This window comes from Sorex araneus, chromosome 5 (assembly GCF_027595985.1).
Source record: "Sorex araneus isolate mSorAra2 chromosome 5, mSorAra2.pri, whole genome shotgun sequence".
Lineage (NCBI taxonomy): Eukaryota > Metazoa > Chordata > Mammalia > Eulipotyphla > Soricidae > Sorex > Sorex araneus.
In genome coordinates this window covers 5,421,821-5,435,440 of record NC_073306.1, presented here as the reverse complement: position 1 = coordinate 5,435,440, position 13,620 = coordinate 5,421,821, and the positions used below count along the sequence as shown (strand labels likewise).

General features: G+C 61.5%; 1 protein-coding gene across 1 annotated transcript in view; it reads right to left on the bottom strand.

Annotated features, from left to right (window-relative positions):
• Positions 1 to 2,743: 2,743 nt before the first annotated feature.
• Positions 2,744 to 13,620, bottom strand: part of TNFRSF8 (TNF receptor superfamily member 8) — a 39,842-nt gene continuing 28,965 nt past the window's right edge. Inside the window, exons 9-15 of the mRNA XM_055138258.1 lie at positions 10,313 to 10,403; positions 10,123 to 10,181; positions 8,393 to 8,494; positions 8,256 to 8,309; positions 4,532 to 4,557; positions 3,836 to 4,046; positions 2,744 to 2,979 (exon numbers count right to left, since the gene is read on the bottom strand). Coding sequence (XP_054994233.1) covers positions 2,744 to 2,979; positions 3,836 to 4,046; positions 4,532 to 4,557; positions 8,256 to 8,309; positions 8,393 to 8,494; positions 10,123 to 10,181; positions 10,313 to 10,403 — 779 coding nt within the window. The remainder of the gene's footprint in view (positions 2,980 to 3,835; positions 4,047 to 4,531; positions 4,558 to 8,255; positions 8,310 to 8,392; positions 8,495 to 10,122; positions 10,182 to 10,312; positions 10,404 to 13,620) is intronic.

The window sequence follows — 13,620 nt, the reverse complement described above, 5'->3', positions numbered from 1 at the left end:
CACTCCACACCTACCCCTGCTTGCGTGGCAGACAATCTGCACAATACTCTCTTTCTCTGCTTTGGTTCCCTTTGATATCTGAGTCCAGCCCCACCAACACTTATGCCTGCTGAAAATGCAGTGCTAGGCAATGTGCTTTGTATTGCTTGTTACGGATACAATATAATGTTGTGCAGCCGCAAGAGCTGCCGCACGCTTTAGGAATTCTAAATTTTTAATAATTTGGGTCTGGGGAGATCACTGCAGCAAGTTGCTCGCATCTGAGATTCGTTTGTGTGTCTCTGGATCATGGCCGTGTGGGAGCTTAAGTAGGCAGTGGCCGTGTGTGGGCGGATTCTCAGGCACTCATCGGGGTGGGGGGAAGGAGAAGGGCCAATTCCTCCCCTGTCCCGTGAGTCCTGGCGTTTCCTGCCACCACCACTCTTACCTGGAGCTATTCACTGAGTTCTAGAAGATGGCAGCCACCGGAAATCCCAGAGGGCAGGCGGAGGGACGGCACCTGCCCCCAGCAGACTGGCCTGGCAAAAATGGCCCATTGCAAAGTCCAGAGCCATCTCTGCAGCAAGTAGCTCAGGTCCGAGATTTGTGTGTCTCTTGACCTCAGGGTCTTAATCTGGCAAATGGTCCCACTTGTTCATTGTTACACTATCACTCAGAGCTCAAAGGACACCTCCTCAGAGAAGCCCTCCTGGCTAGAGCAGACCCTTCCCCCAGACTTCCCAGTACCCTGACAGGAGGCTCTGGGGAGCATGACCATAGCCCCTGCCCAGGGGTCCAGCTGGGCACTGGATATGGAGCCAGGGCATCCCCGTGCAACTGGGCTTGGCTCCTCAGAGGTGGCTGGGAAGGAAAAGAAGCATTTTTTTCTTCTTGCTTTTTTGGGGTCACACCTGGCAATGCACACAGGGGTTACTCCTGGCTCTGCACTCAGGAATTACTCCTGGCAGTGCTCAGGGGACCATATGGGATGCTGGGAATCGAACCCAGGTCGGCCGCATGAAAGGCAAACGCCCTACCCGCTGTGCTATTGCTCCAGCCCCAGAAAAAGAAGCATTTAGAGCCCAGGATCACTCCTCAGCAGCACGGCGGGGGCCTCTGGAACACTCTAGAACACAACAGACCTGCCCCGCCCCCAAGAGGGACCATGCCCCCCCTAGCTCAGCGCGGTGAGTCTGATGGGCAGCCGTGGCTGAAGAGGCTCTGAGGCCCTGCCCACAGGGCCTCTGTGCACATGGGGGTCCCAGCGTCCTGGAGAGCCCCCTGGCTAGACCCCGGGAGCTGCTGCAGGTGGGGGGGGGGCTGCTCCGACACGCCCTGATTCCCGTGCTGCTGTTCCAACACGCTGAACCATGGCTGGCACCTCGGGCTCTGCTGGCACATGCCCGGCCCCGGGCCAGCTCCCCGACATGCACAATCCAGGGTCCGGGCATCTTTCCATCTTGGATGAGTTCTGGGGCCACGCCTGGTGGTGCTCAGGGACTATGCAGCTCAGTGCTGGGATGGGACCAAGCCTCCAGCCACTGGCCCTCACAGCCCACTTGCAAGGGACCCGAGTCTTCTGAGAATCCAGTCTTGCCCCCGTGTTCTTGAATAAGGGAGTCCCTCTAGGCCCAGGGTGTGGCCAGCAGGAGTCGGGGGGCATGCAGCCCCCTGGGCTCCTCTTGAGTCTCGGTCCACCAAACCAGAAACTTCTGCAGGGCTTTGGGGGGGGGGGGGGGGCGGGTACCTCGGCCTCTCCCAGGGTCCCTGAGACCGCACTGCCCCCACAGGCAGGTGAGGGAACTGCACCTTGCCGCCAGGGGGCGAATCTAGGAGTCTGAAGGCTGCCAGCCTCCCCGCAGACCTCCGCAGACCCCCGCAGCGTCCCGGCAGGCCCCGGCATCCCCAGCCCTCTTGTCTTGAGAGGAAGCCCAGCGGAGCAGCAGGGCCAGGCGGGCCCAGAGCACTGCTCCTCCGTCCTGGAGAAATCCCGGGCCCTACCCGGCCCTTTCCAACGGTCCGGAGGGGGCAGAAAGTCTCCGGGACATCCTGGGCGCCAGTGGCCGCTGATGTTCGGGGCTGGCCCGCGCCTCACCTCGATCGCCAGCCAGGGAGTTGCGGGGACTCCAGAAAGGCCCAGAGTTGCCCTTCCTGGGGGTGCGGGTGGGCGGATCTGGGCCCTGAGGGCCGATCCCAGGTTGGGTCGGGCACGGCGGCTGTCGAGGTTCTGGGGTCCCCATGCCCCTGCTGCAGGGGGCATGGGGACAGGCACAGGCACAGATAAGTGACAGGCACAGATGAATGAGTGGACCTGGACCCAGGGCCCAGGGATAGAACAGGCGCCCCCAGCTGGGCACTCGCCTCACGCAGAGTGCTGTCAAGTGGGGTCACTGACCACCCCCCTCCTGGCCCTGGGACCCAGCAGGGCCGAGGCCTGAGCCAGCGCCCCCAAGGTCACCGGGCTGCCAGCAGGGGTGGGGCTACTGGGGTGCCAGGCAGAGAAGAGATGCGCAAGGAGACGGGTAGCACGTGGGTGTGGACACTGGGCTCGGGGGTCAGCAGAAGGCCGGGCTCCCCGCCCCTCCGTATGTCCTCCCAGCAAACCTCAGCCGACCCAGGTCCGCCACCCAGGCCTTTGTTCCTCCCAAGTCCCGGCGGTGCATGCTGGGGGACTGCAGGTAGTGACCACCGGCGCCCTCCGTGCTGACAGCTGACCAGGGCGGCTGCTGGTGTCCCCACTGCCCTCAGCCCGCCCAGGCCAGGCTCAGTCCCCAGAGGCGGCCGTGGGCAGGGGGTCCTCCTTCCCCTCCTCCTCCACAGAGAACATGACCTCCCCGCCGCTGCTCCGGGGGGGCTCCGTCTCCTGCTCCGGGTAGTGGGGGGCACTGTCCACTTCCGGGTCCTCCTGGAACTCAGGCCCCGCCGGGCCCCGGCCCTCGGGCACCTCCGTCTTCACAGACCCCACGATCACAGTTTCCGCCTTCATGATGTAGATTTTCTCTGTAAGGTCAAAGGCGCAGGTGAGCAGGAGGAGGAGGGAGCGAAGAGGTGGGGCAGGGAGGGCCTCGGGACGCTAGCGGGGGACCGTCCACGGGTCAGCGTGGCCTCGGCGGGAGGGGCTGGCCCCTGAGCCAGGTTGGACAAATCAGAAGTTGGCGAGTCCCACAGTCACGGGACAAGTCTCAGCTCTGTGTCCCCAGGAAACCACTGTCCCCCCCCAACACACACCCGAGTGAGCCGCAGTCCCCAAGGGGACTGACCACACTGAGACTGGTGACGGGAAGAAGGGAGCTGTGCACACGTCAGTGACGGCCTGAGGATCACGGGGGGTCTCTCCCGCCCGCCTTGGGGAGGGCGGTGACCCTGGGGGCATGCTAGTGTTAATGACAGCCGGCATCAGCAGGGGCTCTCTGTGCCCCCTCCACCCCCATCTCACCAAGAGCTGGGGGGCTTCTCCGGGGGGCCCCGTGAGTCATAACCTCCAATTCACAACCATCTAAGTTGGGGGGCCAGAGAGATAGCACGGCAGGGCGGGCATTTGCCTTGCACGCGACTGACCCGGGTTCGATCCCCGGCACCCCATAGGGTCCCCCAAGCTCTGCCAGGAGTAAGTCCTAAGCAGAGAGCCAGGAGCAAGCCCTGAGCATTGCCAGGTGTAACCCCAAAACAAAACCAAACAAAAAAATTAAGTTGGGGTGTAGAGGCAGCAGCTGTGTGGTGGACCCAAGGGGTTGAACTCCAAGCCCACCTGCTCCCAGCACACCCACGGGGGCCCCCCTTTATTCAGGGTTTCCAGCTGGTTTGGGCTCCCCAGAGCCCCGCGCCCACACTGGCACCCCGGACGTGGTGGACGCACCGATCCTGTTGTTAGTGTGCTCCCCGGCGCCCCGGGGCTCGGCCAGGTCCCAGGAGGCCGCGGGGCTGCGGGCCGGGCTGGCGTCCAGCAGTGGCCGGTTCTCGGGGGCGGGGGCTGCACCCGTGTGCAGACAGGTCTCCACCAAGGGGCCGCTCAGCAGTCCCCCATCTTCTGTACTGGGTTCGAGCACTGAGATGTCCCTCTTTAGCTCCTGCGGGCACAGAGGAAACGGCACTCATGTGGGGTGCTCCCCTGCCCCCCGTTCTGAACCAGAAGCCCCGTTTTCCAGCCGATGGAGCCCAGCGCCTCTCCAGGAATCCCCAGAGCTCTGCGAGCAGCATTCTGGGGAGCCAACGTGGTTTCAACAGTCTGGAACCAAGGACCAGAGCGATGGCACAGCGGGGAGGGTGTTGGCCTTGCACACAGCCTACCTGGGTTTGATCCCTGGCATCCCCTCTGGTCCCCGAGCCCCGCCAGGAGTGACCCCCGAGCATGGCCAGGTGTGGCCCCAAAACCAAAAACAAGAAGAACAGCAGCCAGTCCGTGGGGTGCTTCCTCGAGGTGTTAGTCTTCACCACCTCCCCATTTGACAGACCAGGAAACTGAGGCACAGCAGAGGCAGGGAGCTGGCCAGGGCAAGCTGTGAAGCGTCTGGGCCAGTCTTTGAACCAGCAGCTGGGGGCGGGGGGCACTCACCGTCGGGCTCCTCCCGGGCCTGGACTCTGCAGAGAAAGGGGAGGAGCGTCACCGAGGAGGGTCCCACCCATGGCCACCAGGTCCTGTTCCCTCGGAAGCTGGTGGCCGGCAAACCGTGGGGGCAGGAAGGGAAGCACCAGCCCCGAGTCCAGTGGACCCCACCAGGGCTGACAGTCCACACCGCCTCCAAGACAGCTGCCAGAGTCCCCGCCTACACCTCACCCGTCCCAGCCTCGGGCCCCAGTGGATTCTCGGGACACCCCCCTAGCTTCTCATCCCAGCCCCAGAGCACAGCCGGGCGGGCACTCACCTGGCACACAACAGGCTTGAGTTTGATCCCCAGCACTGCACGCGGTCCCCGGAACACCTCCAGGCGTGGTCCCTGAGCACAGAGCCAGGAGTCAGCCCCGAGCACTCCTGGGTGTGTTCCCAAAACCAACATAAAGAAGCAACCCCACACCCAGCTATTCGCTCATGTAAAACAGGGGTGCAGGCACCTCGGGTGCCACTGAGCCATCTGGGAAAGTGCTCCGGGGAGGGGTACCTACCCCCAGAAGATGCCCTGGGACACGGACTTTGGGGACCCGGGGGAAGGTTCCTTCAGGGGGACACACCTGACCCCAGGTATCGACTGCAGACAAGCTGGCACAGCCACCAAGTCCCTTCCAGAACTGCCTGGGACCCCGGCGGAGCGCGGCACCCAGCTCCCAGCTGAAAACCTCCCGAGATGCTGCCGACACCCCCACAGCGCCGGGGGCGGCCGGAGCAAGTGGCCGCTGGCTTCTGCGTGCACCATTTCAATGACCAGCAGTCGGGGCCCCGCACCCCCACGCGAAGGACTGAAGGAGGGTCCGGGCAGCACTTGAGCAAAGGGCAGCCCCCCCTCGGGCCCAACCCCAGATGGGCCCTGGCTGCCCCTCTGGGGGCCCTACCACACGCCCAGGCCACTGCCGAGCCTTGCTCCTGGCCACCGCAACAGTCTCTCAGCGGTTTCAACCCTTCCCTCCCGAGGGCGGCCAGGCCTTGGCCCTCCAGGAGGGACCCCAGTGTTGGCAGAGAGCCGGCTCGAGGCCAGCTGCAGGCCGAGGGTCAAGTCCGGAAACTGTGGCCGCGTGAGGCAGGGGCGCACGTAGGGGGGCTCGCAGTGGGGGTCCCTTCCCTAACGGCCAACCCCACACCAACTTGGGGGACAGAATCCCTGGAGACTAGGAGGAAGGGCCAGAAAAATGGTGCCCAGGAGCGTCTCCCTTCAACCCTGGCACTGTGACCCCCCAGGCACCACCAGGGAGCAACCCCCAAGCACAGAGCCCCACCGGTGTGACCCCCAAAACAAGGAAGTGGGGAGGCATCTACTGCAGGGGAATTCGTGTGAACCAAAACGGAAAACAAGCCTGTGCCCGCGGAGAGGCGGGTGGCCTCGCCCTACCCAAGACTAAAGGCAGTTTAATCACTCTCTCCTGGAGATGGAAAACCTTTAGTGACACCACAGAAATTCTTCTCATTTTGTCTGTCTTGGGGGCCACCCCTGGCAGTACTCATCCCACAGGGGACCATGTGGGATGCCAGGGATCAAACCCAGGTCGTCCACGTGCAAAGGCAAGTGCCCTCCCCACTGTACTATCGCTCTTGCCCCTCTGTGGAAATTCTAAACCCTAGAGAAATGTCAAGAAAGCAAACAGTAAAAATGATGGCTGGAGGAATCAGTAGGGATGGGACATGTGTGCCGAAAGTAGCTAATGGACTAAAGATGATGACCTCTCAGTGTCTGTTGCAAGCCATAATGCCCAAAAGTAGAGAGAGAGTCTGGGGAATATTGTCTGCCATGGAGGCAGGGGGAGGGTGGGAAAGGGGGGGGGGCATACAGGGGATATTGGTGGTGGGGAATGTGCACTGGTGGAGGGATGGGTGTTTGATCATTGTGAGATTGTAACCCAAACAGGAAAGCTTGTAAAAAAAGAAAAAAGAAACATTAGGATCATGTGTTTCCAAAATTGACGAAAACATCGATCTGACAGGTGATTTTCTGCCACTATCGGCATTTATATATTAATAAAGTTGTTACAATTTAAAAAAAAAAGAAAGCAAACACTGGGCTCCCGGGAGCCACGGGAACAGCCCGTAAACACAACATACATGCACACGCGCATGCATGTTCATCACATGAAAACATGCACAGACTCATGCATATGCACAGACTCGTGTGTGTGTGGTACACTGCACACACACGTGTGTCAGAGCCCAGGTCCTGTTTGTGAAGCTCGGCAGACCAAACCGGGCCCTGCATGGGCTGCATCTGGGGGTTCACCTGAAAGTGGGGGCTGCCAGGCTCAGAGAACATCTCGACAAGGGGGAAGACTGGCTGCCTGAGGCAGACCCCGGGTTCCAGGGTGGGTGTTGGGGTGGAGGTCACGGTTGGTGGGGGGGAGGGGCTGGCAGGATGGAACTTCTGCAAACAAAGTGCCCGGCCTCTGGGGCCAGCTGCCGAGTCCAGCGGTCACTCGGACGCAGCAGCCCAAGCCGCTTCCCACCACAAGAGACAGCCCTGGAGAACCTGAGTCCTTCCCCTGGGGCTGTCTGGGATCGGGGGTGCTTAGCCTGGAGGCTGCACAAGTGACACATGACCATCCAGCCACCCCCCCCCAAGACATCATCTTCCCCAAGACTCGGGCTGCCCCAGGGCTGCACACACACACACACACACACACACACACACACACACACACACACACACACACACACACACACACTGGGGCCAGAGGGTTCTGGAAGGCTGCAGGGAGCACTGGCTCAGAGGCAAGACCAGGAAGAGGGCGTGCTCCGAACTATCGAGAACATAGGGAGACCTGGGGGCCAGCACAACGGTACAGCGGGAGGCGCTTGCCTTGTACTTGGCCGACCTGGGTCCAGTCCCCGGCATCCCACATGGTCCTTCGAGCACTGCCAGGAGTGCAGAGCCAGGAGTAAGGCCTGAGCATCACTAGGTGTGCCCCCCAAAACCAAATCAGTCAATAAAGCTTGGGGCGGCCTGAGCTTCCTGGTGAGAAAGTGGGTCCCAGACACAGGCCAGTCATTGACCAGCAGCCCCTGCCCCCAAGCCCCGCCCTCAGCCAGTCCCCATCTAAAGTAGGGTCCCTGGGGGCTGGAGCAATAGCACAGCGGGTAGGGCGTTTGCCTTGCATGCGGCCAACCCAGGTTCGATTCCCAGCATCCCATATGGTCCCCTGAGCACCGCCAGGAGTAATTCCTGAGTGCAGAGCCAGGAGTAACCCCTGTGCATCACCAGATGTGACCAAAAAAGCAAAAATAAATAAATAAATAAAGTAGGGTCCCTGTCTCCATGTCTCAGCTAAGGAAGCCGCACCCCAGGAGCAGAGAAATTCACCCGCAGTCATGGAGCTTGTAAGTGCGGACCCCAGCATCCCTCGGCTCCAGGTGGGAGGCTGGGAAGAGGCCAGGAGGGGCCGTAAAGGGAATTCAAGGAACGCTTTTGGGGGCTGGAGAGGAGAGCAGGGAGGGCATTTGCCTTGCATGCAGCTGACCCGGGTTCAATCCCCAGAACCCCGTACGGTCCCTGAGTACTGCCAGGCGTCACTCCTGACTGCAGAGCCAGGAGTAAGCCCTGAGCCTGGCCAGGTGTGGCCCGACCCCCCCACAAAAGGACCCCCCCAGTAGGAACCCCTCTAGTGGGGGCAGTAATCGAGGGGACCAGCACAGAGAGACTTACCCCCGGGAGGCAGCTTGGGCCGGAGGGGCTGGATCGGGGGGCACGGGAGCAGCTCTGAAAGCAAAAAGGGGAGGAGCGGCTGGGGGTAGGGCGGCAGGCACCCAGGCCCAGCCCCCCGGGGCCCCTCGGCCACTCACTGTGTCTGAGCCACATGCTGCAGGTTCGCCGGTGGCACAGGGCGAAGAAACTGGCACCGCCCACCAGCAGCAACGCCACGAACAGCCAGACGAGCGCGGGGCCTGGGACACATGGCACTCTGCAGCCCGCCACCCCGGGAGCCAGTCCCGGTGCCACAGGGCTGGGTCCCCCCTTTCCAGTCCCACACGGAGTCGGGACCCCCACGGAGTCAGCAGAGTCGGGGTCCTCAGTAGCAGCAGTATCGGGACCCCCAGTCCCAGCACAAGTTGGGACCCCCCAATCCCACAGAGTCGGGGCCCCCAGTCCCACACAGAGTCAGGGTCTCCCATCCCCACAGAGTCGGGCCCCCCGTTCGCAGCACAGGGGCCCCCTATCCCCTCTGTCCAGGACAGCTGCTGGCACTGGCTGGTGCTTCCTGCTTCTCCCCCACCAGGGCAGCAGGACTGGAACCCAAAATGTGGACTCCTGGGGTGCCGTCCTGTCCTGGGTCCCGGACAGGGCGGCTCAGCTCAGGAGGGGAAGGTGGAGCATCTCCAGGGCGGGAGGGAGAGCGGAGGAAGGGCCAGGAGGAAGGAGGACGGGAGGCCCAGAGGGCCAGGCCAGGGAGTGGAGGAGGAGGTTGGGACGGACAGGCCTGGGCCACGGGCGGCACACTTGGTGTGGCCCGAACCGGGCGGGTGGGCACGGCTGTGGGGTGGGGGTCAGGTGCGTGCCCCCTCCGGACACCCCACGCGAGAGGGCGGGAGACGCTACAAACCCCGGCTCCTAAGTGGCCCTTGAATGAGAGAACCAACACTCTGCCCTGCCCTCCACAAATGAGTCTTCGTTTCACGAGTGAGGGAAACTGAGGCTCACAAAGGCTAAGGGATTCCCACAGAGCCACCCTGAGGCACAGTCAGGACCTGGGCAGGCCAGGGAGACGCCAGCAGCACACTCCCTCCTGCAGACAGCGAGGTCTGTCCTCACCTCCCTTCTCCCTGTGCCCGTTTCTGCGGCCCGGATCTCTGCGGTTCCGGCTGTTGCTCAGGGATTAGCCCTGGCCGTTCTCAGGACACCATACGTGGTGCCTGAAACAGATCTGGGGTCTGCCTTGTGCAAGTGCCTTAACTCCTATCCTAGCTCTCCAGTCCTGATTGCAGGTTTTTTCCAGCCCATTATTTTGCGTCTCAAAATCAGTCAATGCCACCCACCTCGTGCCATTCCATGTCAATGAGCTCAGGACTGTCCAGGGGCCTGATTAAACCTCAGAGCGCTACTGCCACCTCGTGTCCGATACCGGAACTGCAGGCCCTGAGATGCACCCCTCCCCACCCCCCCACCCTGCTGCTAATAAGGTCCACCCTCTCCAGGGAGTGGGGTGCGGGACCCCCGTGGGGCACAGCCTCACAGGGAGCAGGTGCGCCACTCAGCTCCAAGGAACTGGGGAAGCATCGAGGTCACGTCCCTTCTGAGCAGCGATGTGGGGCCCGAGCGAGGATACTAACAAGAATGAAGGTGGGCTTCCCCTAGCCCCCTAACTCATGGCTTGGTGGAACATAAACCCCAGTTCAAGGAGGGTCAACCCTGGCGCCCCGCCCCCCCACCCCCTAGTTCCCAGAGGATGAGAAGCGCCATCCTGGCCCCTCGGAGGGGGCCCTGCCTCTGGGCAGGGGGTTTTTACCTGGAATGAAAGCGGGCTCTCCCCTGGAGAGAGAGACGGGAATGCTGGTTTGGAGGGCCCGGGGGGTACCCCTTGCCAGCTCCCCGCTGGTCTGGGACTCCAACAGGGGGCTCAGGGAGGGGGTGACGCTGCAGGAGAGAAGCCAGAGGTGAGACAGGGGCGGCTGGGACAGGGCTGGGGGTGGGATTCCCTTATCTCTGAGCCGGCCCCTCCCCCGTCCACCCAGCCATTCGCAGCCACAGGAGAGAAGGGGAGTCACCTGGAGGGGCCCTGGTCCTCTGGGCCGTGACCACAGTCAGGGTGGGTCTCGGGCGCAGGTGGCTGGTCGGTGCCGACCCTCTCAGCCATGCCTGCGGGGGGCGGGGGGGCAACCTTGGAATCAGCACCAGGAGGCCCCAACAACAGGGACGCAGGGGTCACAGGGTCACGGGGTCACAGTGTCCCCCTAGCCCAGCCCTCCCCTTCCACCCAGAGGGCACTGGCCAAGTGAGCAGAGAGACGGGACGGCTCATGGAGCTCAGAGACGCCCACAGTCACACCATGGACATTGGGGTCCCCGGAATGGGGGGATCGGCCATGTGACCAGGGAGGTTTCTCTGAGGAGTGACTGCTGGGGTGTGACTTGGGGTTCAGGGTCGACGCAGTGGAAATGTGGGAGCAGAAGTGCCATAGAGGGGGACTGGAGCGATAGCACAGCGGGGAGGGCGTTTGTCTTGCACGAGGCCGACCCGGGTTCGATTCCCAGCATTCCCTAGGGTCCCCTGAGCACAGCTGGGGGTAATTCCTGAGTGCAGAGCCAGGAGTGACCCCTGAGCATCACCAGGTGTGACCCAAAAAGAAAAAGAAAAAAAGAAGTGCCGTGGAGATGCAGGCTGCACCACAGAGAAGGGTGGGGGCTTCTACACAACCATGGTGACGTGGTCAGAACCCCAACACCCATGGGCTAGTGAGTAGAACCCCCAAAAGTATCAGAGTGGGTGAACAACGCCAGACACAGGACACAGCCCGGAACAGCGCCCGAGGGGTGGGCCGGGTAGCCAGGGTCTGGCCGGGCCGGGGACTGGCTGCCTCCGTAGGCTTCCTAGGTGTTCAGCACCTTCCCAGATTTTTTTCAGGCCACCTGGTAGTGCACAGGAGTTACTCCTGGATCTGTGCTCAGGGATCACTCCTGAAAGTGCTCAGGGGACCATATGGGGTGCTGGGGATTGAACCCGGGTCGGCCCAGCGCAAGGCAAGTGCTCTGCTGCCCCAGGCCTCCACTTCCTAGATCTCTTCACCACCATGGTAGGGAGGCTGGAAAGCACTTGAGGCCGAGAGTACACTCCCCACCACCAGAAAGATAAAGAGATTTTTAGGCATGGAAATCATCACTGTCACCGTCATCCCGTTGCTCATCAATTGTTCGAGTGGGCACCAGTAACGTCTCTCATTGAGAGACTTATTGTTACTGTTTTTGGCATATCCAATACGCCACGGGTAGCTTGCCAGGCTCTGCCGTGCGGGCTCCATACTCTTGGTAGCTTGCTGGGCTCTCCAAGAGGGACGGAGGAATCGAACACAGGTCGGCTGCATGAAAGGCGAATGCCCAACCGCTGTGCTATCGCTCCAGCCCATGGAAATCATATGCAATAAAATACTTTGGCTCAGGAATTACTCCTGGTGGTAATTACTCAGGGGACCCTATGGGATGCCGGAGAACAAGCCTGGGTTGGCCGTGTGCAAGGCAAACGCCCTCCCGGCTGTACTACCACTCTGGTTTCTCTTTTCAGCTTTTTATTTGATTGTTTCAAGGAGCCACACCGTAGCACTCAGGTTCCCCCCAGCCCAGGGCTCTGGAATCACTCCCAGCTGCCAGGGCCGTGTGGTGCCGGGGACTGAGCCCAGACCTCCTGCAGGTGAAGCCCCCATTAGCCACGGAACAACCTCCCTGCCCTGCAGTATTTTTGTTTCCCTGTTTTGGGGTCACACCCGGTGGTGCTCAGGACTTACTCCTGGCTCGGTGCTCAGGTGGATCACTTCTGGTGGCCTCGGGGAACCACATGGGGTGCTGGGGATCGAACCCACGTCAGCCTCATGCAAGGCAAATGCCCTCCTCGCTTACTATCACTCCGGCCCCCTCAAGCCTCTTTCGTACAACCAACAACTGATCAAAATGAGATGGAAGTTTCCGATTCATATTTATCTCATCAGCCTTTTTCTCCCCCGAATTTTCGAATTTTTTTTTTCTTTTTGGGTCACACCTGGCAATGCTCCGGGCTGACTCTCCTGGCTCTGCACTCAAGAATCACTCCTGACGGTGCTCAGGGGACCCTAGGGGATGCTGGGAATCAAACCCAGGTTGGCCGCGTGCAAGGCAAACGCCCTCCCCACTGTGCTATCGCTCCGGCTCTTGAACTGCCTTTTTCCTTGGCGATAAAACAATCTTTCCCATGAGCTCAAGTTTTGCAGCTTCTCCAGTCGGGAAAATCCCAGCCGCCTGCCTCTGTCCCCCTTCCTCTGGGAGCTGTCCCCAGCAGACACTTTCCTCCGTGCTCTCTGGGGACAGGAGCTGTTTTTCTAGCTCCCACGGGCTCCGCTGGGGAGATCTGCCCCTGACTGACACGGATCACGTCTTGGAGTCATTTCCTCAGAGAAGGTGCAGGGCAGAGGCGGCCTGGACCGTTTGTCTAAACAGGCTGTTCTTTGGCTTTACGCTCCATTGCGCTTTTGCCGAGCACAGACGTCCAGGCTAGCCTGGCGGGGTGCGGGCAGCCTGGCTTGGACCCTACGGGGTCGCCTGAGCACCACCTGGAGCAACTCCGGGCAGTGTGCTAGGAGCAATGCCCGACAGCCACCGGGCACGGCCCCACGGCCAACAAAAAGCAAATAGCAGCAGATTTGAAAGAAAGGGCTGGAGCCTGGGACCCTTGTCCCCGCTCCAGCGCCAGCCCTACACTCCCTCCCTTGTGAGATGAGGGGCCTGGGTCAGATCACACAGTGTCCAGCTTTGAACCCTCGGAGACATGCTGTGAGGCCAGCAAGGACTCTCGGGTTGTTTACCTGCTAGGAAATGAAAATACAGGACCTGGGGCCATAGGACAGCGGGGAGGGCATTTGCCTTGCGTGAGGCTGACCTGGGTTTGATCCCCGGCATCCCATAGGGTCCCCCGAGCACCGCCGGGAGTGATTCCTGAGCACAGAACCACGAGTCAGCCCTCAGCATTGCTGGGTGTGACCCAAAAACTAAAGAAGGAAGGGAGAGAGGGAGGGAAGGAGGGAGGGAGGGAGGGAGGGAGGGAGTAAAGGAGGGAGGGAGGAAGGGAAGAAGGGAGGGAGGGAGGAAGGGAAGAAGGGAGGGAGGGAGGAAGGAAGAAGGGAGGGACGGAGGAGGGGAGGGAGGGAGGAAGGAAGGAAGAAAGGAAGGAAGAAATGGAGGGAGGGAGGGAGGGAGGGACCAGAGGACCATGTCTGCACACAGAGGTCACGGGTACGGTCCACTGCACCCAACCCCGTGCTCTGTTCATGGTCCTTGTCCCCTCCTGCTCATTAGCAGAGAAGCCGCAAAACAGCTGCCGAGACTCCAGCGCC